Source organism: Falco cherrug, chromosome 4 (genome assembly GCF_023634085.1).
Source record: "Falco cherrug isolate bFalChe1 chromosome 4, bFalChe1.pri, whole genome shotgun sequence".
Lineage (NCBI taxonomy): Eukaryota > Metazoa > Chordata > Aves > Falconiformes > Falconidae > Falco > Falco cherrug.
In genome coordinates this window covers 65,757,610-65,782,724 of record NC_073700.1, presented here as the reverse complement: position 1 = coordinate 65,782,724, position 25,115 = coordinate 65,757,610, and the positions used below count along the sequence as shown (strand labels likewise).

The 25,115-nt window shown below is 37.3% G+C and overlaps 1 protein-coding gene across 19 annotated transcripts in view; it reads right to left on the bottom strand.

The window, feature by feature from the left end:
• PARD3 (par-3 family cell polarity regulator) overlaps positions 1-25,115 on the bottom strand; it is a 458,069-nt gene that overhangs the window by 193,080 nt on the left and 239,874 nt on the right. For all 19 annotated transcript variants that reach the window (XM_055707494.1, XM_055707505.1, XM_055707486.1 and 16 more), the window contains 4 exons: positions 18,038-18,163; positions 16,269-16,651; positions 5,325-5,464; positions 3,642-3,770 (listed from right to left, as the gene is read on the bottom strand). In XM_055707494.1, the coding sequence (XP_055563469.1) occupies positions 3,642-3,770; positions 5,325-5,464; positions 16,269-16,651; positions 18,038-18,163 (778 nt within the window). The remainder of the gene's footprint in view (positions 1-3,641; positions 3,771-5,324; positions 5,465-16,268; positions 16,652-18,037; positions 18,164-25,115) is intronic.

The following is a 25,115-nucleotide window of genomic DNA, read 5'->3' as shown; positions in this document are numbered from 1 at the left end:
TGAGGTAGGTGGCTATCTAGCCAATGAAGAATCTCAGCTGCTTGTACCATTTTCTGGCTGGTGGAACACTCTTATTCAGGGATGTTCTTCCCTGGCCTTTTCCTTCTGCTTTGAAATTTTTGAAGAATGACCTCAGCAGCCCAGATTAACCCTTCCAAATATTTTAAACAAGTACCTAATTTTTAAAACATCCATTCTCACTTTAACAGGGGATTCCCCTTTGAGTGCATTTGGATGAACCAGAACTACAGCACTGTATAACCCAGGACACGAGAGTGCTTTCAGTCCACCACAGATAGGACCCTCCAGTACCTTGCATTTCTCACCTGTGTCTTAAGGGAACATAAGGCAAACATACCTTACTGGAAAACCTTTCTGCATCCCGCTACCAATTCTGGAAACGCACATAAGGAACCATTGCTCTTCCAAGCCCATGTCCACCCATATGAAAACCCCTTTGAGCACCCAGGAGCCACCTTGTTCCTGGCTGGATCATCATTGTTAGGCTAACTAGATATTTCTTTCCATTCAGCTGGGCCAAAATGAAATTCTAGGGTTTACTGGACTTTTTTGTTTTGGGCTGTTCTGCAGGAGACTCAAATGATTAAGCAGAAAAACATAGTAGTGGTGTAGTAACACAAACACCTAGTTAGCTATAAGCTGCAGCCAACAACCCTTAAGAAAAAGAAATGATGAAGGAGACAGCTACCGGGAACATAGAAAGGACCAACATATATCCATGGGTGTATTAACTTGTAGGGTATTGGAGACTAACTCTGCCAGCCAGTCTCTGCTGATATTGAGAATATAGCTCAACAGCTAAATAAACCAAGTCAATCCTTCTGTGGATTCACATAGTCAGTAGCAGGCTCTAAGAAAATCCTTCGCAGCAAGTTATGTTTGGGTGTGGGAGGTAACCACGGTGTTACAGGAGCTCTACTTAACCAGGGTAATCCTCATCCCTCTCATAAAGGGAGGAGGCAGGGAAAGAAGATTTTTAAGAGACAAATCTGCCTCACATTGATGCGGACAAGCCATAGTGTACCACCTATCTGGCACTAGGTAACTCTGGAAGCAAAAAAATGCCTGGTATCCTGAAGAAGCATAATCATTCTTCCAGACCTCGCTGGTTAGAAAAGTTGACTCCTGTCAGTTAGATTTTTATTCCCTGCTTTGTTTCATTCATTTCTACCATGATCTGCTGCACTGGGTGGTGGTTCTCCATCAAACACACCTCCCCTAACCTGACCACACAAGCTACAAAGATCCCATTTTAGATACAACTACACATTTTTGTAGGTCTTTTCCAGACCATAACGGCAACAAACATCAAAGACACTAAACTCCACAACTCTCCTGAAAGCTTATTATCCTCATTTTACTTATAAAGAAAGCCAATGATAAGTAATTTTTCAAAAGTCATTCAACGAGCCTAACCTAAAACATAAAATCTAAACGCCATTTTTATTGGGATTAGTCTCTGTACAAATGTTGGTAAAATAAGATCGTTTTAATGCTGAGTGCTCCTCAGCAAGTAACAGTAAGTCCTACCCTTTATGAGATGGATAATATCAAATAACATGATTTTATGCATATGGTTTCCGAAACAGAATCAGTTAATATTTAAAGCATACAAATGTGGAAAATATGACAGAAATAGGGGAAGGATGCAAAGACAAATTGTTCATAAGTGGCCAAAGAAGGTTTGCATGTGAAAAAGATGAACTGACATGGTTTCAGATCGTTCCCATCCCTCCTTCAATATTCATTTTGCTTGGGGGTTGGTTTGTTGGGGTCTTTTTGGTAAATAAAGCTAGTAAAAGTCAAGGAGAGAAGCTGGTTGAAAATTACTTTTTTTTTTTTTCTTTTAGGATTATTTCTTACCAGAGAAGAAAGAACAGCCCTTATGATGAGTTTTAGTTCAACAACTTCCCCAGCAATTCTGCTCCTGCTCTTTGACAGCTGTCAACAGAGCACACCTAACAGTTCTTCATGTCAAAATGGAAACAAACAAATCCTTATGCAACAGAGGATCATCACGCATACGTACTGTCAGATCCTCACAATATCACTTGTTCAACTGGAGCTACAGAAATGTACAGAAACGTACATCAGTTCAGATCTGATCTCTGACTGCACAGCACAGAGCCCACCTACTACCTGACAGCCATGCTTAGATCTAGCTTCTCTACGCTCGTGCTTGCCAAAATACCTGAGAGAGTATCGCCTGAGCAGCAGCAGGGAGGCTACTGAGGTTGAACTCAATTAAAGGGGCTGATTTGCTGTTATTTTTAAAACTATATCAAGTATTACTATGAAATCTCTGCATTACTCACATACCTTTGTTTATAATTAAACAAAATATTCAGTTAAATTATGCATTAAAACTTCCTCATTTTACTATAGAAATAATATAGACAAAATTAAGACATTTTCTTACTTCTAAGTTTATTTGAAAAATTTTAAAAGCATTTTCATTCACCTTTATGTAAGATAGCAATACTGTGAAAATTACATCATAGGAACTTATAAACAGATTGCTTTCACAGTTCCATAATAAGGTAGGGCATAATATGCTTTCCAATTGTTCATTTCTCTTCATTTTAAGACAAGTTTCACTTCAGCACCTGAAGTCATGTTCCAAGAATATTAAGGTAAATGTACGGTTCATTTACAACCTTGCCTGCCACTTTGACTTCCTAGGTTTTACTGTAGTTTTGAAAAGTAAAAGGCCAATGTTAACTGTCTTGAAATGGCCAAACAAAAATTCATTCTCTTTGCAGTCAAAATAACAAATCCAACAGAAAAATGAAGCAATCAATTCATCATACTTATATTTTTCAACTTGTATATGTCTATCTTTGTATGATAATGCAGCCAAATAAGTTATTTTTAGACCTATAGCTATGATAATACAAATAATAAATAACTTCAGCAGTTTAATTGAATACAGAACAAAGTAAGACTGCTACATTCACAGTCTACCTTTTCATAACAGAAATTATCTTGAATAATTATCAGAGAAATATCTGTATACACTATGCAACCGGAGCAGGTACAGTATGAAACAGCATTTTATTTCCATTTCATGTAAATTCCTCAGAAACATTTTCTCAATTGCCCTGCTAAATTAATAACTGCAGGGTTTCCATTCCACAGAGATTGCATTTATATTCAAAAGAGGCTACTAGTTCTTATATATTCCACTTTTTGATAGAAAGATATTTCCATATCCTGTTTTGGAGTAATATTATATGCTCTAAAACATTTTAGTGAGCAGGTAGTGGGACAAATGGCAGGCTTTCAAACATAGATTTGTCCATACGAAAGATATGAAGTAATCTACTTGTCTGCATGCATCTGAATAAAGTCCATCCGATAGCTTCTTCTACAATAAACATTTTCACTCAAAATATAACTCTCACTTATACATTATCAACAAATATTTAATTCCAATAGCAAATCTCAAAGAGAATAAAAAACATCCATGTAAAATTGTTTTAAATAAAGCAAAATAGTTTGTTTTTTCTTTTCTTTTTCTTATATTCAGTTCTGGCCATGCATGTTTACTAGCAGATGACAAGATCAAATCATTTGCTCATACTCATCTAAATCTCTTAGCTGCTCTCTATTTTACGCACCAGTTCCCTTGGATGGAATGTTTCTTCTTGTCGAAAAATCAGAAGGCCAACGGTCCCTCCCATCTTGGTGCTTCGCAGCAAGGACACAACTTCTTCTTGAGTTTTGCCTGTTAAGTCAACTCCATTTACCTGTGACAAAGGAAGTATTAGAAATTGATAAGACTCCAAAACTGGAAAAACAGCACAAATTTATACTGAAAAATCACATTAAGCACATGGGACAGTATTAAAAAAAAACTCACTGAAGCAATCTGCTTATTGGCTCAATAGAGCTTCTACTTGGTAGAACTAATTAAACATGCAATCTTTACCTATAAATAACAAGCAAGACAGCTAAATTTCCCTCCTTTTTAGCAGCAACTGTATACTCCAATATAATCTAAAGACAACTAAACCCATCTACCAGTATTTTTTACATTTTTCTGCATTAAAATCCTTTGCTAAAATCAATGCATGATCCAAAACTGGTCCTGTTTCCACATGCCTTGGTGTTATACATATCTTCCAAATATATCTTGCACAACAAATTGTGTCAGAAGTGGAAAGTACTTTTTTCCCCCAAATAACATTGGGGTAGCTACTCTTTACTTTGACTTTGTTCAGTAGTCCAAGTCCTTGGCCTCCAGATACCACTTAACAGGACAGACAGGTATGGAAAACATACAGGTAAAATTCCCACTGTATGAACTAACTTGAGTAAGGGGGAAGCCACAGAAAGATAGTGTATTCTCAGGCTTGACCTTCAGAAACATTCCTGAAATGCAAGGCAAATCAACTAACGACATTGAACAAAGGAGCATGCTGCTCAGAAGAAGTCAGCAAACCTCTTTTTCCTTCCCCTCATAAAAGATCACAGCTCACACTGTTGAGATACCATAGCTGTAATATTAAATTCTTCTCAGTCCCCTTCTACCCAAGTCATCTGGGTTACCTTGAATTACAGTAATTACAGAGGCCTATCCCTCCAGCAACAATTCAAGCTGACTTTGCTAGTTTTGCAGTAAAGTGAAGTTAGGGCACTGAGAAGAAGTTACAGTCTCAGCTATACCTCCAGTGTCATTTGGCTTAAGGACAGTAATGAAGAGCTGTGGGTGATAACGTCTCATATCACTCCAGCTAGATTTGCAGCAAGATCTCTGCTGTGCATCTATCTAAGGAAAATTTAACTCCCTTGAGGACATCCTTCAGGAGGGATGTGGCCTTGATTCGCTGCAGCACTATTCTCCTCTTATATTGTCGCTTCCAGTTAATTCACTAAACTTTTCCAGCCTATTGTCTTCCGTGCTTGGCAACACCTTCAATAATTTCTGGTCTGTCACTCCACGCTGATTTAATGCCACTTATTAGGTAACAATGGCTCTCCTTCAACTTATTCCTAAACAGCAATGCAAGACTATGCCACTATATTGACATAACGACATGCAAACTCATGTTTTTATAGTATGTCTGGGTCCAGCTCTTAAAATTGAAAATATGTAGCCCTTGATCTGTTACCTGGAAAAAAAAAAAAAAAAGAAAAAAAAAAGAAAAAGAAAAAAAAAGCCAAAAAACCCCAAAGCTACAAAAAAAGGCAAAAAAGAAGAGGGAAACATTTTCCTATAAGATAAACCACTAAAAGCCTTTGGAAGTTAACTACTGCTTGAGTTCACTCAAAAACACAAACAACATGTAACACTTCATCACCTCAATTAATCGGTCTCCAGCTTTTAGTCTCCCATCTTGAATAGCTGCACCTCTCGGAAGGATGTTTTTCACATAAATTGGAGCAGAGCCACCAATTGGGACATCTCTTGAAGTAATGCTAAATCCCAAGCCTTCTGTACCTGCATAAAGAATGTAGAATATTAGTTGTTAAAATGCACATTTTATATTACATATTATTTCTATCCAACAGAATGTAGGTATACTTCAGTGATACAATCCATGAAAATACATATGCAAGATATAAGAATTACTGCATAGCAAAAGAAGAAACAAAAGGCATATATAGGAACGCTATAGCTAAAGCACAGAGTCTGGCACAGGTGGCTCAGCAGCCCCTTCTTGCAACTTGCTGTTCTGATAATTTCCAAGTCATTGCCATATTTCCAACTTTCTATTTCAGATGAGATGAGTGACAAGGAATCAGAACAAAGTATATCTGATATCCTATGACTGTCTTCCCTCTTGTCAATTTGGATCTTGTCAATGATCCTTTCTTTCTCTTTTGCAACCCTATCAACAATGCCAGTCGGCAAACACTACTAGCCATGGGGCTTTGTCAGCTCACTTACGGACACCAACATGTGACAGACAGAACCAGAGCTCAGTGGTCTCATTTCTTCTGCTCTGAGGGACCTCGAGCTGTTTTCTGTCAACAGCCTCTCTGCCCCAGGGTTTCACCCCGGCTCTCACTGAGTTCCACCCCACCTTCTGCCACGCAGGCAGGGAGCAGAGCCAGGCTGCCACTTCTGAGGTCCTGCTGTGCTCCCAGGTGACTGACTACGGTTGGCTGACTGAGGCAAAACAGAGACATTTATGACGTGGAGAAATCCAGGGAAGGTCCAGGCAATATGACAAATGAGACTTGCTCTTACTTGAGAAATTATGCCCACAACTGGTTACTGAAGTGTACCTTAGGACCACACCTGGGGTTCACAAGCTGAAAGGACAAAAGAAGCCTTTCCTACTATGCAGAAAGTTCATTTGTGATCCTCTCTTTGATGCAATCTGTCCAGTGTTATCAACAACCTTTGAAACACCACATCAAAACCCACCCTCTCCCCACTACACTGCACATGACTCAGTATTGTACTGAAGATAGTCCAGCATGAAAACAGACAGCCATTCAGCAGAGAGCATCCCTGACAGACCATCAGCATCTACCACTTCCATTTGAAACATCTCAGAGGTTGTCAAGATATGCCTGCAGTTCAAATGCACTAGCTAGGCATATGCATGCCCAACCTACATTTAATCTGCCCTACTAAGGCAACATGCAGTTACAACTCTGCAATATCAGATATGGTCTCTGAAAGTTGCACAACATACTTTTTTGTATAAGATCAAAGGGAAAGACAGAAGCCAAACTTTTTGTGCAACAGTCCTCAGCCTGGGAAGCTGAACACAACCTACGTGAAAGACACAACTACAGAAACATTTGAGGTTTGTATTGCATTTGTGTGGCAAGGTTTTGGTAGTGGGGGAGCTACAGGGGCGACTTCTGTGAGAAGCTGCTAGAAGCTTTCTCCATGTCTGATGGAGCCAATGCCAGCCAGCTCCAAGATGGGGCCACCGCTGGCCAAGGCCAAGCCCATCAATGATGGTGGGAGCATCTCTGGAATAAAGTATTTAAGGAGGGGGAAAACCTGCTACACAACAGCACCTGCAGATGAGTGAGATTATGTGAGAGCAGCAGCCCTGCAGCCCCCCAGGTCGGTGCAGGAGGAGGCGGGGGGGCTCCAGCCACCAGAGCAGAGGTTCCCCGGCAGCCCCTGGTGAAGCCCACGGTGAGGCAGCTGTGCCCTCAGCCCAGGGAGCCCATGGTGGGGCAGATCCCCACCTGCAGCCCCTGGAGGACCCCACGCCGGAGCAGGGGGATGCCCGGAGCAGGCTGTGATACCGTGGGAAGCCTGTGCTGGAGCAGGTTTGCTGGCAGGACCTGTGGCCCTGTGGAGAGAGAAGCCCACGCTGGGGCACGGCTGCTGGCGGGGCTTGTGACCCTGCAGGGACCCAGGCTGGAGCAGTGTGTGAAGAACCGCAGCCTGTGGGAAGGACCCATGCTGGAGAAGTTCATGGGAAGGACCCCACGCTGGAGCAGGGGCAGAGTGTGAGGAGGAAGGAGCAGCAGAAACAACGTGTGATGAACTGACCACAACGCCCATTTTTCCCGTCCCCCGAGTTGCTCAAAAGGAGGAGGCAGAAAATTTCAGAGTAGAGATGAACCCAGAAAGAAGGGAGGGGTGGGGGGGAAGGTGTTGTAAGTTTTGGGTTTATTTCTCGTTATCCTACTCTGATTCAATTGGTAATAAATTAAACTAATTACCCCAAGTTGAGTCTGTGTTGCCCGTGACAGTAATTGCTGAGCAATCTCCCCTGTCCTTACCTCGACCCATTATATTTCATTATATTTTCTCTCCTCTGTCCAGCTGAGGAAGTGAGTGATAGAGCAGATTGGTGGGCACCTGGTGTCCAGCCAAGGTCAACCCACCACAAGGTTAAAGCCTGAATTGATTTCTTGCTGTTCCCTGTGTTCATTTGCTAAGTCTGCTTTTTTATTGAGCAGGTTAATATTCACATGTGAAAGAGGAGTCCAATACAGTCACCAGTAGTCTACGTACAGATTTCTGATATCTGCACAATTACATCTGATTAAAGTTTAGTACAATATATTTTATTATCAAGATGGTAATGATGTTAAGAAGTAGACTGACACAGGTGACAGGGCTGGGGGTGACATAACCTCTAAAAATCTTCATCTTGAACATATCTAAGTCCTCTAGTACACACAGCAAGTGTACGCAGCTCAAACAGTTCAGGAAATTTGTATCAGTTCCTCTAGGCTAACTATCATGAGACAGCATCCCTTCCTTCAGCAGCATTCAAAATAGCTGAAAAACGGACATTTGAATTTGAAAGTCTTCATCCACTTTCAGGCTGATATAAAATTTATCAGTGCTATTACACAGAGATGAAAAAAAATAGTAGTTCTTATAACACCCATTTTTTACTTTGGAGACCTCATAATTTGAACAGTGCTTCAAACATTCATAAAGCTCTTTAACTCTTTGCAACATCATGTGAAGATGATCTGTATAAGTTTTTTTTAAGTCACATCTCAGCTTGTTATGGAATTTATCTTTTTCTTATTTTAAGGATCCATTTTGAATACTGCTCTTTGAGTACAGATTTTATCTGCTAAAATTTCTAAACTAGAAATCAGAACATGACTGCAGTCCCAGGACAACATTTCATTATTAATAAGCTTAATTCCCATAGCCTTATTATGGCATCATTACAGATGTCTGGTTCACACACTCCACTTAAAATCCCCATGGAAAAAACAGAAGTTGAAATGCATGCAGGATATAAATTTGGACTGTGGCATTTTCTGCTGTCAAATCTCCAGAAAGCCTTTACCAAAGCCAGCAGAATGCCACAAATCCATGCTCAGCCCAGATTTTAGCAGAAAAAAAATTTCTAATTACTTGGGGAAAGAAGGGGACTCAACTGAGCTATGTTTTGCTATGCTGCCCTGTACAGCTTTGCATCAGGCAGCTTTTGGGTGTCATCTTCCTTTTACCTTTTCTCTACTTCAGTTTACTATCCACGCACTAAAGATAAATGCCCTTAGCTGTATAATACAGCTTCATAAACTCCTATGCTTACTATATAGTAAATTAGAAGTTAACAGGACAGGGAAATAAATGGATATATTTGACTGATGCCAAAAAAAAAAAAGACTTCTGTGACTGGATTGCTTTTAGTTGGGTTTTTGGTTTGTTTTTATGCACATAACTGATGTAGTTACCTCTATTCCATGCATTTCAGTTTTCCTGTTGATAGAAATGTATAAAAGATCTTAACATCTTCCTCCTGCCAAAATATTTTCAGTTCTTAGGTTATACAGTAATGCATTATAGTAATGAGGGAACTGTGCAAATACACTGTAGGCTTGTCTAGTATCTCTGATTTATACTAATAATATGGGAGAAATTGGACAACATACAGGCAGAATCAGAACATGAGTAGAAAACAGAAGGAATTTTCATCTTTTTGAAAACATGGGAGTCATCCTACTCAAAGCTAGGAGCTTTACTTTGCAAGGTCTAGATTATATTTGAGCTATGTTTAACTCAACCTCTTACAGTTTTTAAAGAGAGCAAGTATAGAAAATGTCTTCCTCCCTCTGTAGCTGTCATTTCTGCCAACAACCAAATTACACTGAGTGATAATAACATTTAAAAATTACCAATTTGTGGAATTCAAATTCTTAGGCTTCTTTGATAAATCAGCAGCTTTCTCAACAAGCTAGAGCTGTCCTTCTTCAATGTGTTGCTGAACACACCTTCTAAGGTCACATTACCCTCAAGAGCTCAGCAAGCTCTGAGCTGAAGATAAAGTAGTTTTAGGTCAATAAAAAGGGCAGTTACAATAGTAAAGGAACTACACTGTACAAACGGAAGAGGAACAGATTTGATGCTTCAGGTTTTTAGAAGAAAAAGTTTCTTAGAGCATTAAGGGGGGTGGGCACTTTCATGTAATTTAATTTTGTATATATGTGTGTATATATATAGATATAGATATATTCAAAATGAACATCATCTTATTTGGAATCAACCTGATCATAAACTAACAAGATATTAAAAAAAATTATTAAATCTCACTAAAGGTGGTTAGGTTTTCTGCTATCTCCCAGAGAAGAAGCATTTAGTTTCTTACTAATGCTAGGATTATTGATTGTAGAAAGAGTGTGTCTAGCATAACATTTCTGTCTTTCTGAGGCTCTTCTGCACGAAAAAATTGTGTGCTCCTCATCCAACACCAATTGCAGGTCTACATTTTCAGCAGGAAAAGGTGTTGCTGGATAGAAATACTGCCAGAACATGAGACAAAAAGAAAGCATCACCTCTGCACTGCTTCCAGTACTTTCATGTCCCTCTCAAAAGGATATTCGTTCAGAGACCCACTAAGGAACATCTGAAACCTACACTATCAACTTCTTAAGATACTTCTCTTAAGAGTTAGCTTCCCTTTCAGGACTGCAAGCAGAGGTAGAAGTCAGTCATGGTCTCCTTTCTCCTCTGTTTTAAGAAAATGCAGATGAGTTCTCAGGTACTTCAGTACAGATCTCCCTACATTTAAAAAATAAAATTAAAATCTCACTTCTGAAACAATAGGAAATATTTGATAACCAGACAACTGGGCACTATATTTGTTACTAATTATGCAAGACAAGCAAAGCACATTTCAAAATAACCTCAATATGGAAAACCCATGTGAGTGCACAGTCCTCAGATGAAATAAAGGATTGTTAAGGAAAAGTGCTGATTCTTCATGGAAGAAAAAGAACACAGCTCGCTCTTTCCTATAACAATAAGGGAAGCTGGTTACACTTTTAAATAATTTGTGACACAAACCCACAAAAATTACAAAATAAAGCATCCCCACTTAATGAAACTATTTTATTATAAAATGATCCAGAATAAGGAGAGAGATAACATTACAATAAAACTAAGCAAAAGGGCCAAGCACTCTCTGACAATAATCAGAGCAGACACTCTCCTTCCAAGCATTTTAAGCTCCTGCATTTTGACAGTAGAGTCTTTCCTGAGATCCACGGATGGATGGATGACTGCTGAAACAATTATCCTACTATTTTATACTAGAAAGCACTTTTTATTAAGGACTGGACCTTATGCAAGAGCTGAACAGCAAGTATGTTCTCCTTATTGTCAAGAGCTTCACTAAATTAACCTATTTTAGATACTTCCTGAAAAGTTATTTTACTGCTCCTACTTTGAGCCTTATATTTTCCGAATTTGTGTATCTGTAGTCAAAGTAACTGTACATGCAAATGGCTGCTTAGAAAACTGACTGCTGAGCTGTCCATAAAATTTCTGCAGCCACATGTGCAATCAAATTAATTGTATGCCCATTTTTATGTAGTTGAGTGATTTGGAACAACTCTTTTTTTTTTCTCCAAGAAAAGCTCAGAACTCTCAAGAAGATCTTTGATCAACCTAATAGAAACATTCTTCCCTTTTTGCTACAGCCTGCTAATAAGTAGTGATCAGAAGTTTTTTTTTTAAATGGAAAGATGAAACTTGATGCAGTTAATATTTCTTCAGTGGCTAACAATGCCCAAAATTATTTGCGTCACTTTTGAATCTCATTTCTCAAGGTCACTTAAGTAATTAGGAATCTACATGCTTCATTTCAAAAGTGACAACCACCCCTACTGCATCTGAAAAGGAATACTAAAATCGGTCTAAGAGAACATACAACTTCAAAAGAAATTTTAAATAAAAATTTAAAATGTCATTTCAAAGTCTGGCTCAAGATAATGTGTGGGAAAACAGGAGAGTATGATGAAAAATGTATGTAAATCTGTACACTTCAGATACATGATGCAGGATATCTTACAGAGAAGTTCAGGGCCCTGCCTTGGATGCTTGGCTATTTAAACCCAAGTAAAACAAGTAATCATTCATATATATATACACATATACATACATACATATATATACACACACACACATATACACACACACACACACACATACATATATATGCTTTACTCCACACCAAACTTGATGCAATTTTAAATTAGCGTACTCCCAAACTATCCGTGGCACCTTATTTGTGGCTGTAATGACTCTCTTATGACTTCTTGCAGAAAGCAAGTTGTGTGTGGCAGGGCTGGGTGTCACCACGCCATAACCCTGAACGCCCAGGCACCTGGTGGGACCTGCAGTTTTTAAGCTCGGCTCTGTATGTAAGACTGAGCATGATTAACCACAGAAGGGCCAGCAAGCCAAACAGGAATCCAACAAGAAACTCTGAAGAGCAATGAGTCTCATAATCCTCCTCACATCTACAATTTAACCATTTCTGTCCGTTGCACTGCACAAAGGTGTCTCCTTCCTCTCAGGAGTCACCATCTCCTCGAGCACGGCTGCTACAACATTCCTGTGATGGACTCGGTGATTCCTATAGCATTCCTCCAGTCAGGTATCCTGCACTTGTGTCACTGCTTTCTTTCTCTTGAAGCTATAGTATTTTGCAAGATTTATTACTATTTCTCTGGGCCAAAAAGGGAGAGATGATCGCAACTCCCATGGACAGTAGTTAAGTTGCCCTCTCCAAGCGAGGAGATGTGGACTGAAACCCTGATACACTGAACGCTTCAGACAAAAACCAGGAAAATATTTGGTGGAAGCAGGACTGACAAAAAACAAGAGCTCAGTTTTGAAATTTTACGTCAACTACTATATATTTAATTTAGCTAGACAAATATGTAGTTACAGATGGAAATGATCTGAAGCAATAGGCATTATACTTAAGAGCAATCAAATAAAATGAGACTAATTTAAAGACTGAGTACTTCAGGCTTGTATTAGTACAGCAGTGTCAAACCCAGTATATATGAAATCTGAGCAATAAAATGCCCAGTTGAAAAGCAGTCTTTTGAATGCCTTAGTGAGTAACAGGCTAAATGTTGAGAGCTACTCAGTGCTCAAAGACTAAGCCTTAGAATGATCTGTTGTGTAATTGGTTGTTTATTATTTATAAGTGCTGGACTAAATTTCTCTCAACTGCATTGGCTCAAACTCTTGCAACCAAAGAAAAAAAACACTCTGGAACTGTCCCAGTGTATATGAGGTCAAAATTTCTCCTGACACTGGGTGTTATATCCATGTTCTTATTTTCTCTATCTATTAGCTGTGAAGAACTGTATTTATTTATTTATACTTCCTTTGTATCAGCTTACACCAAAATATATGTAAACATATGCTCAATGTCACATCTTGCACTATCTTAATTTGTGTGAGCTATTAAGCTAGACTGTTACACAGCCTTAATGGCATTAGAATATCAGCAATAACCCCTACATCTATATGCCAAAAGTTCAGGCCCTGACCTTTAAGGAAAGATAAACAGATATCCATTTTCATCTAAAAAAAGCCAACAAACATTCTGCATTGACTGAAACATATGACTGACCTTCTCTTCTGACTTTATTAAACAGCTAAATCTTATGAAAGTTCAGGTTATTTTAAAATGCCAAAACAGCAATAAATATTAAGAAATCATAATTACAGAAGCACATACTGTAGGGTTATCTTACCATGTCATTTTATATAGTAAAGCTCACACAATATATAGCAACATGGCTGTAATAAAGGAGGTCTGTCAGTATTGAAAAAGCATCAGTTCTCATATACTACATCAGTAACCAGAATGCACAGGTTAAATCAAAAGTGAATTTCAAGATGAAGCTTTACACGCTTGCGTGTCTTAATGCACCCCACAAGGAGTTTTTAATCTAATGATGGTAATTGGTGAAATAACTGCTGCCTGTTAGCTACAAAGAGAACACATTTGTTAAATATCTATAACGCCTGTATTATTACAACATCCTTCATTAGAAATAATCAAAGACAATCAACATCCCTATTGCACTCATATTTATAGCAAACTACTTGGGGGCATCCTTAAGTGTTTTGCTTCATTTGTTGCTCCTCATGTATGTTCTCAGAGTGATCAAATGGAAGCCAAAATGGGCCAGCATCCCTCTTTCTACAGTGAATATTAACAAGTGAAAGACAGCAATGACAAAAAAGTATCGTTCCTTAAACACAATTTAAAAAAAAATTAAAAAGATTACCATGCAGAAAATGCAGTACATTGCTGTACTGTCTGTCCATAATCTGAGCTAGATGTCATTTCCTCGTAAGTACTATTCTTACAGAAGCAAATTGTTACAAGCAAAGATCCCCTCTAAACCTCTGAAATATACTCTAAATATGGATTTCAAAGCTTTTACTAGTGTAACAGCCATCAAAATTCTCTGGTGTGAAATAGATGTTAAAGTATCTTTCAGAACACTTTCAGTTAACAGGTAGCACCCATCTCCTTCAATCCAGAAACACTTAATATACTGGTGCCAGCAAAGCTAAATGACATTATAGAAGTGGGGCGAGTATTTATGAAAATGTATCCAGTGCAAGATGACCAAAATGTAACCTCAAAAACATCCGTAACACATCAAAATTATATTCTCATATCTTATGAGCAGCTAGAATTCCACATTTGTTTCATCAAAAAACATTGTGTTCCCACATTCTATATTCATTTCCTGGTGCTTTAAAATTATATGAAATGCATATTTCCACTCCTGATTAAGAATTCTTCTACATAAATTCCCAGTGATATTTCTACAGGTTTCTACGGACACACACAAAAAAAGGTAAAAATCACTGTAGTGACTGAGACCATATTTGTAGACACAGTGATACCTTACTGCGCCAACAAGATTTTTCCAAGCAGGCAGATCTGAGCTGATGGCCTAAAGAATTTCTTGAAGGACCATCAACAACAGAAGCAAACTGTCAATTCAACCTTATGTCATCCAAGTTTGTAGAGCTTAAAATTCAGCAACCAGAAAGAAGCAATCTGGTGGTTCATGTGAAGTTCATAGAAAGGAAAGCACACCGATAAGGTGACAAATAGCCTGGTACCTGTGAAACTGTAAAATCTCAAGCATTCAATGCATTGTCTTCAATACTTTTTGATAAAAAATTTTAATTAAAATTACTAATGCTAAGCACATCCAATATGAAAGAAGTTTTAGTTCACAAAGAATACTGTCACATAGGCAAACTTCTTGCTGTGTAGTGTAAAACCTATTCTTCCTGCTGGAGATCAATTTATATCTAACCTTAAACATGCTCATTTTAATAACATAAAGCTTCCAGCTCATATAATCCTTTAAAAAATTATTTCCCAAAAAGCTAAGAAATACTTGCATCTAAATGTCATTTTATTGTACCTCAGATTATCTTAAGTGTCTAGATGGTAACTTGTGGATAACTGGCTAGCTGAAAAGGGTCACATAGACATAGTCCAGCTGGCTGGACAAAAATGCACATCGCTCTCAGCTTATCTGAAGAAAAAGCAAAAATACACTGTCTTTGGCTGTTCTTGTTACATAATAGGAAGATTTCGGAGGGAAAAGAATGTTGCAGGTGGGAACAGATAACTACAGAAGAGAAACTAGGGGCGGGCTTGATATTTAGGCAACTAACCAATAATGAGCTTAACTTTTGTAATATGTATGAGCTAATTATAACAAGGCATAAAAGGTGACTGTAAGGTACAATAAACGAAGTCTGCTGATCACTCATATTGAGTGACTGTGTCTTCCCTCCGTCGCGACAGTAACTACACAAAAATACCACGTTTTCTCACTTAGGCCATTTAACACATCATACAAATTCCAGGGATGTAGCAATGTGTCTACATATGTACATATAACACAGATGTTGAGATAAGGACCAACCACTTGCTCCTCTGCCCTTAGTCTCTCACGCCCATTCAAATGACATCAGCATAAGGGCCACGGTAGGAAATTTCACATTACATCTCAATCATTTAAACACACACTTTCACAACTCAGTGGAATGAAAGCTTTAGCTGGAAATTAGAAAGTCCAATTTACCAACTGGATCCAGCACACACTTAAAATCTAACGGAAAAAACACAGTTACTCGGTTTGAAAAGTCATTATAACTAAGTACAGAATATGGGTCATTTTGCCTTATTTATTCATATTATATAGTTCACGAGTCCCTCGGTCTTGGCCAACAGAATTTGTAGCATGTACTGCACTTCTCCATTAGCGGAGAGACAGAAAATGTTAAAAGCGCTCTTCAAAACAGCCTTTTGTGAACATGCTGCACACACTCAAGTGTATGGCTGGGCTTCTGGGCATGCTATCAGGGAAAAGTCAGCCCCTTGGCTTCAAAAATCCATCACATCCCCCGCTACTGCAAGCTACCCTGCCCAATACAACGGCACTGAACACACATACATACACTACACACATATATGTTATGCTATATGAGGAGTGTATTAGTGCCTTACCTTTCCTCAGCTGTATACTGAGCCTCTTCCCTATCTTTTTGGTGTTATACCCACTGTTTGCAGTGGAGGTGAGAACTTTTTGAGGTGACGGTACCAGGCCCGAGGGTGGTTTCCCTGATGAATTCACACTATGAGGTAGCTGCGAGTAGGAGTCTGTCTGATCGGACTGGTTACCCGCTCGAGACATTCTTTGTAATGTGTGAAGTCCAGAATTGTTAATACTTTTGCCGTCACCATACTGGGAATCGGGGCTGAACCGGCTGGAGTAGTACGTGTTCTTCTCGCTTTGGGACAACTGTTCATACTGCTCTTTATTAGCCGCAGGGACCACATGGAACCAAATGAATGGCGTACGCATGGCTTGGCGAAACATATGCTGTGCTCTAGGTTTCAAAATTAACAGAAAATTAGCAAATTAGGACTGGCAGACTACAAGGCATTATAAGCATAATTACTAATGTTAATTAAGCAACACAAGCTGACAGACACATTGCACTCAAGCATAAACCATAAAACTTGAATCTGTTCACTAGTCTACTTGGTCTGCTTTTTGCTACGGTTTATTTCCTTAGGGGAAAACAAAATGGTTAAATATGTTTAACAACTAATGTACCAAATACTGGATTCGGAAATGCAAAATAATTAACCACAGTCTTAAAATGCAGACAGTCCTATGGCAGGACTGCAGTGTCCTTTTGTTTTGAACCTTGATAATTGCAATAATTGTGATAACAGTAATCACAGTGACAACAAAATTATTAGAATGAAAATTACACTTTATACAAAGACTATGTATTTCCGTAATTTGCTGAAAGTATGTGCAGTTCTTGCAAAAAGTCTAGTTTATGCTTTTCTGAAGTTTTTAGGCTTTCAGAATACAACATTAAGAAATCAGGGAAAAAAAATGTTTAAGCCTGCACTGACAGACGTTGCTCTAGGGTCATGATCCAAAGTACACAAAGTCAAAAAGTCTCTTCTCAGGCTTAACAAATTGTGATTCAGAATCACAGGACAAGCAGAGAAAAAGCTGCTTTCAACTATACGGTACAGGGTCATGTTCCAATCCAGGTTAGAGCCAAATAAATTAAAAAAAACACATTTCAACTGTATATTAAGTATAGGATGATCAGAATAAATGATATTTCTTGGACCCTCAAACTGTTAGGGTATTCAGAACAGTATTATCATCTTTGAAATCACTAATTTTCTGCATACCTCTTTTCTGCTTTCTCTTTCAATATCTGTGAACTACAAGCTGATGTCATTTTTAAAAGTCTTTCTGATTTAACATTCTGTGATTCTACCAAGTCCAGCATCCACTGCACAAATACTTACAATCTCTCAAACGTCTCCAGGAAGTTTCTGTATATAGTACCTTTAGTTCTCACACATATAAAACCACAACTATTTTTAAAATTTTAGAAATGAAGTCTCTATGCTATCCACTTATATTGAACATGATGCATTGCAAGTATAAAAACAGAAGACATGCAGGAATTTTAGGACAAATAGTTTAGCAGTGCAAGAAGAAAAACTCCATAATGTGCAAAAACAATCAAATAAGAAGTGCATACATTCTAATGACAATATATTATCCCGAATTTTTCATAGTTTGGCTAATTAAAAAACATTCGCGTCCCTTGGTGTATTGTTTCCTTATTAGAAAGGCAAAGTTAGACTTTTTTTTTTTTTTTGCTTTCCTCAAATTACAGCAAGGTGCAGTACTAAAGATTAAATACTGCAATTTAATACATTGTAAGTACACTTACTGTTCAAATCTCCTGTTCCGAAGGTCTCCATCGTTAATCCTGACAATACAATCATTCTCACGAAAAAGGTTTTCTTGTTCAGCTTTTCCACCCTTCTCCAATCGCTTCACCAGCAGCCCCAGGGTTCTGCAACATTAAGATTACAAATGAATACTGTTTAAACAATTTTCAGCTTAGAAAATCCTACTGATTTAATATTTTATCATAACCACTATAGAAACTAAATTTTAAACCATCTTTACCTTGAAGTAGGATACCATAGTTTGAAATAATTTTTACCTGAATTATTTTCATTTATCCATGAAACAAAAAGCCTAGGTGAATCAAGCATGTCATTTAAAAATAAGAATGAACAGACAGTGTGATGATAGCACATCCATTCTTGCAAAAGGCCTAGATTTCTGAGCAGTAAAAGCTCCAAGAAGCACCACACATCTGACAGTTGGCATCTTTTCTGCTAGTTGACCGAAGTTGAACTGGTTCAACTTAAAATTTAAACTTCTGAATTAGCAGAGAATATCGCAGCCATCACTACTGCCTCTATGCAAGCAAAACGCGGGGTCATCTCACAAAACAAGCAGCCTGTAATGAAGGGAATGGGTAGAGGACTCCAGAAATTCACGTGAACCGAATGCTTTTATTTTTAAACCATAACTTTTTTACTAAACGGCAAAGAGGAAATTAAAAACTTATATGCCATTTTTAATTCAGCATATTATCTTAACTTAATTGGCTACCATTTGATAGCCTCTGTGCAATGAGTTGGTCACTTCTATCTAGTGCTTACCCGCAGTGTCACCTTAAGGACATTCTTAGAAAGAAAAGGTAAACAAATGTTCAACCTGAAATTATGAAATGGATCCTGAAGAGTGGATTTCTGAGGTAGGATAGTGTGAAAAGTCAATGATGTTTCTATACCTGAACTCTAGGTCTGAAGAAGGATTCAATCTTCAGGATTATTCTTGCATCGACACTGCACTTGATTTTTTTTTAAAGAAGATCAGCTTTACATTGAAATCCCACAGGATGTATCAGTGGGTCAAATTCACATCATCCAAGTCAACACCATTACTTTTTCAGAAGTCATTTCAAGGCATGGCGTGAAAAATACTTGGTTGCGTGGCAGGAATTGCAAGACCACATATGTCTTTTAGCGCAAAACTTTCAGTGATCGTAGCACTTCAGTTCACACATACCTCAAAGTAAATGAGCAGTCAATGTTGCTTAAAAGGACTCCTCATGCGCTCGAAAGTTATATACGCACTCGAGCACTTCATCAAACGGGTCAGAAAAGCAAAATCAGCTTTTAACTTATTTCTTCCACTTTAAATTCTTCATTTACCAATTTATCATCAACATATGCAAATAAGACATATATTTTACAGAACAGTCATACGTTTTCTCCTACAAGGCAGATGAAGGAGTAAGAGAAACGATCCTAGTAGTATTTCCATTTTGGAACCACCTAGAGACATTAAGATATGATATTGAAAGGATCTGTACATGTAGACAGACTGTGAGGAGAAAAACAACATAAAGCATTATGACAACACAAATCATCAAATGATGTTTGAGTCAGACATTAACATTTAAGTGATACTATTCTGTTTCCACCTGATATGGAGTAATTTACAAACACCTCTACTGCACCTTTGACCTCTCCGGGGGTGGGGTGAGGGGTGGGGGTGTCCCATCAGAGGCAAACCTCCACTCTTATTTGGTTCCCGATGGACTGCTTGGGCACAGTCACTGATGCTAATTGTGATTGGGCTTGACTTTAGCTCAGCTGCTGCAATTAGCAATCTGTCTCTTTGCAATAGCATTGGTGAGCACAAGAACCAGAAAGATTCCATAAAGCTAAAGTATCATTTCTCTAGAATGCATGCATTTCAAAAAACAACAACACCCCCTCCCCCCCAAAAAAAAAACCCCAAAAAAACCCAACAACACCAAAAAAACCAAACTCACAAAACCAAAAAAAAACCACAAAACAAAACTAGTGTCTCCTATCCCTCCCCATCCCAAGCTGATATCCTTTGGGTTTGGAAGTTCCAACTTTTAGAAGTTCCAACTTTTGTAAGTTCCTTGCAACACCCCAGCATCTCCCATGAAAAAAGGAGAAGTTAAAAAAAAGCAAAACCAATTTTCCCAAATTTCCCAAAGCAAAAACAATTCTTCCTTTTTTTTTTTTTTTTTTTTTTTTTCCTTGATCACCAAAGTAGTGAAACACCTTGTATTATCTAGGTATTTTACATGGTTTGCTGTTTGCCTTTCCCACCATCCTCATACTTTGCATGACATAAAATTCTAAAACTCCCCAACAGTCACGCACTAATTTAATGACCACATCATGCTCCATTCATTGTACTAAAACTTGCTGATCATTATGAAGGTATATTGTCACAGAAAGTAAAACAAAAGACGTTTTCAAAATAGCAATTCAACCCCTTTTTCCTTCTATTCACTAAAACACACTTTGAAGACAGTCTCAGATTTTTAAAAATGATAATTATATAAAAATATGCATACATCCTTAGTTGCAGAAAGCACTAAGTAATGAATGTTAATAAAAAGGAAAAAGACTTGTATGCTTTCACTGCATGATTTTTATCAGAATTATAGTTTTGATACATACAAAACTGATGGTTAGAAAACAACTTTGTGACTTTCACTTCTGATTTGTTGAACTTCTCTGGGGAGACAATGTGTGATCTGCACAGTGAAGTTACTGAAGAGGACATGTCTCAGTGAGGAAGAGATAAGCAAGCAAAAATAAAATTGGGAATGCTACATTTAAGAGAAAACCACCAAAATATCTGAGGAGAAGAGGAAAGAATTGTGTCTACTCTTTTTTTTTTTTTTTCTTTCCCTTCATCCCCAACAGCACTTTGATGCAGGTGTGCTTTGTAATGCCCAAAGACAATTCAGAATTTGAATGTGCATGCAATACTTGGCTGTGAGCATACACAGGAACTGCAACAGGTGTTTTGTTTACATGGTTAAATATAAAAAATATCAAAATAGCAATATACTAAATATCAAAACATATTCTACATAAAGTACAACACTCCAAATTAATACTATGATAACACTCTATACAAAATAATGATTTCATCCCAATATCACCATGTATTTATGATTACAAATTAGTCTATCAATGCTTTTTGTATAGTATTTTACTTGAAATGATGCTACCATTTTGCATTCTGAAGTTATATTAAATTATTAATATAAGATGCATCTTTATACATGGTTTGTCATTTCCTAAATTTACTTCACCTAAACTCTCAAATCTAGTAAAAATATTAGCAATCCTAATCAATGGTAAAATAATGTAACACATAAATAAACTACCAGTCAAAATTGCTAATAATCTCATTAAACAAAGGCTACAAGTTCTACTAATGCGAGATTGCTCATCTCAGACACAACATATGGTGCTCATGAGGATTTTACTTTGTAACAAGTGTTAGAGCTAGGTTAACCAAGGAATATAAAGCTGAAGTCACTGAGAACAGATTCAAGGCTGGATGAACAGCCTGAGCCAAATCTGAAATCAGGATCCTCACCGTGCCCTTTAATTTACTTAAGTTTTTAATATAAAGACATGGGGCAAAGGATCCCTTTAGACACAGTTCCAGAAACAATTTCCTGAATGTGGTTCTGCAAAGCAGAATAAACTCTCCTAGAACTTGCAGAAAATGCATGTCCCTGAAAATCAGTACCAAAAGCCTATCAATTTCTTACAGTATTTCTTCAACATATTACGGTTAGATATAAGAATATGACTCTAAAAAAGGCATTATGGGAATTCATGTTTGTTGTTGCAGTAACTGGAGATAAACTGAGTAGACCTGATATTGCAAATATGCAATAACCTAAAAACTAATTGTTTTTTTTTTCCCCTGCTGTATGCCACCACCATTAATCCTGATAAGTGGAGATACAGCTCTACTACAGTTTCACTATTACGTTTCCTACATTAGGAAAACATAATTTTGAAAGCCCATAAACTATTCTAGTATAAAATACAGAAGTCAGTATATATATTTATTTAAAAACAACCATGTAGCATACAAATATATGAGTGCATTTGAATTTGCTTAATCACGTCCAGTTAAACTAAGCCAATGCATTTTCTAAGATAAATTTTTCCATTATAAAAATTTTAAACTATAACCTTTTTAAGAACAAGATCAAATATTGTGTGAACCTCTGCAAGACACTCTGCAAGTCTAAAACACTGTCGAAAAAATAATTATAAATGGAAATTTGGTAGCTGCACTATTTTAGACTAACGTTAGCTGTCATGGGGACAGAAGGGAAACAGTACTAGGGCACAGAGCTCAATCTTTGTATTTGTTTTAAATATCTAATTGGGAATGTAAACAGATTAGATTAGCATTTGCACCACTGTATTTCCACAAGGTTCATTACTCTAATTATACAATTAAAATAAACTCAGCTACATGTGTTAACATTTCAGTTCTCAGTATAAATTGCAACCAATGACAAAACTAGAAATAAGCAGTGAATGTTTTATTGACATCTAAATTGCCTGAGTTAGTCTGGGTAGTTCTTTGAAATTGTGAACTCCCCACATGCCATCCAGCTGTATGGAAATGTTTATAATTTGTCTTAATAAAAACTGACAGTGTAAATACTATAAGAGTAATAAAAATATTACATTGAGCATCTAGAATATGATTTGGCCATCACCGCCTGTTGTACCTACACACTGAAGTTATTTACCTATTACCTGTAAGCTAACTGTAATATAATCAAATCAGTCAGAAGAGAAAATAACCAGTTTAGATGTTTTATGTAAAGACACTAACATAAAAAAACAAAAACTAGATTAAGGGGCAAAAAAAAGGACTGCTTGAAAAATCTGATGTGTAGTGGTTTCATGCCATGAAAGACCTTTGAGAAGCACTACGGGAACATAAACATGGTATAAATTTCCTGAGATTTGGAGGTTAGAGTAGGCAAATCAGCTTGTTTGTTCAAGTTAAATTACTGTGGCTGATCAGTGCTAAATTGGACATAAACTTCTTTGCACTACATTGACATCACAGTGCTACTGTGAAGGCATTAAAATAACTTTCTCAGTTTTCATACCTGAAGTCCAGAACCCATTTCAAGTCTTTCATAACTACTCCTCGGCTTTTTACCTCGAATAATACTTCAAATTAAGTTCATATAACTTTTTAAAGGCTGAGATCAGACAAAGAAAGCCTTGAATCCAGCTAAAAGAGTGAGGGAACGATACATTCACACCACAGGGAATCTTTTTCTAATGCAGTTGTTTTTGAAAACCAAGGCTACCTTTGAGATTTGAAAGGCTGGAAATGCAGGAGAGGAATAAATGGAGATGCAGATAACACATAACTCCTAGATGATCAAATAGAATACGATCATTAGAGAGGCACCTTGAAGGCAGTATTAAGGACTCTCAGTGTAGACAACGGCCACTAGCTATTACTTTAGTTTTCTTTGTATCTTGAGTAACAGACTAAGACTAAAACTTTTACAGTGAAATATGAAGTGATTTATAAACTCTAGAAAATTAAGGACACTTCCACTAAAAGCAATAAAAATTAAAAAAAATAAAAAACTACAGAACACAAAAACATACAAACAATTTTCTAGTTTAGGGATTGTGTATACATCAATGCCTACCTTCATCTGAGGTTTTGCATTGTTTTAATAAAATCTGTTAAAACTGTCATTTAAACTGACAAAAAGCCATATAATTCAGTCTCTTATTTTTCCCATTCTTCTGAGACTTCCTTATTATTGTAAAGACATTATATTTTAAAGACATTTAGGATATATAGCATAGAAACATAGACCAAATATTTTTAGCTGCCAGGTTTTAGCTGTACAGTTTATCATGGATTTTGTGGCATGCTTCATAGGAAGAACAGCTGGCAGAGCCCTACATAATGCTCTGCATCAAAGTAACATGTCTGATACTTCTTAATGGATGTTCTTTATGGGGTTATCAGATGAATAGACAAATCCTTTTCTGTTCTGTTTTACTAAGTAGACATCACAGTGGTCTTGGGACTGTGGGACTGTAACTTCCATATCATTATTCACAGAGATTTCTAATGTAATCTCATATATTCCTTGTTTCAGTTCAATCTCCTTCCAAAGACAGACATAGCAGGATTTTGGAAGAGCAGCTACGGTATAGAGCTTGAGAAGATTTCAAAGACTCTTAAAAGTAGAAGAGGCCATATAATGGTAAATTACGCTAGAAATACTCTTAAGCTTGCAGAGGAGAACTTGATGCAACCCCATTTATGCATCAACATCACATCCCTATCAGACAGGACTACTCAAATGCTGTTCTTAAGGGACTGAATGCTTGCTCTCCTCTATGGGCACCTAATAAGGAAGGATTAGTGCTAAAGGCAATTTTGCACAGATTTAGAATTTTCTTTCCTTTTGTGCTTTCCTCTCATTCATTTCCTCTTTGCTCTACTTGTATCTAAAAACTTTTCTGTTCACTTCCTATTCTGTCATTCTCTCTGCTTTCATTTTCATTCTTCCTATTCTTCTTAGCACTGCATCTATGCTATAGCAAAAATGTGCAAGCAGGTTTTGCAAACAAAACTTTTATTTTGAAACACAACCATAAGGTGATGAATATGTATGCCCCTCCTCCCTTTTGAAAAGGTGAACACACTCTTATCCAAAGCATATAATCAAAAAGGCCAATAAAGGACTGATGAACTTCTAGAGGTAAAAACAGAATAAGGAATCACATCCACAGACGAAAGTTTGACCATGTCTGTACAGTTCGATAGTACTTTTCCCAGAGAATTAATAAAAGATTTTTTTCTTCATTAAAAAAGTCTTGTTTACTATGAACAGAAATAATTAGTAGCATCTATAATGACAAAGAATAGATATTTACAGATTTTGTTCAAGATCAAAACCCAATACTGAAGACAGATCATACTCAAACCCAAACCCTCACAAGACCATGAAAAAGTCAAATATTTCCTCAATATAAATAGACATAGTTATGGCATACAATTTTTAGAGGTTGGGGGTGTTTGCTTTG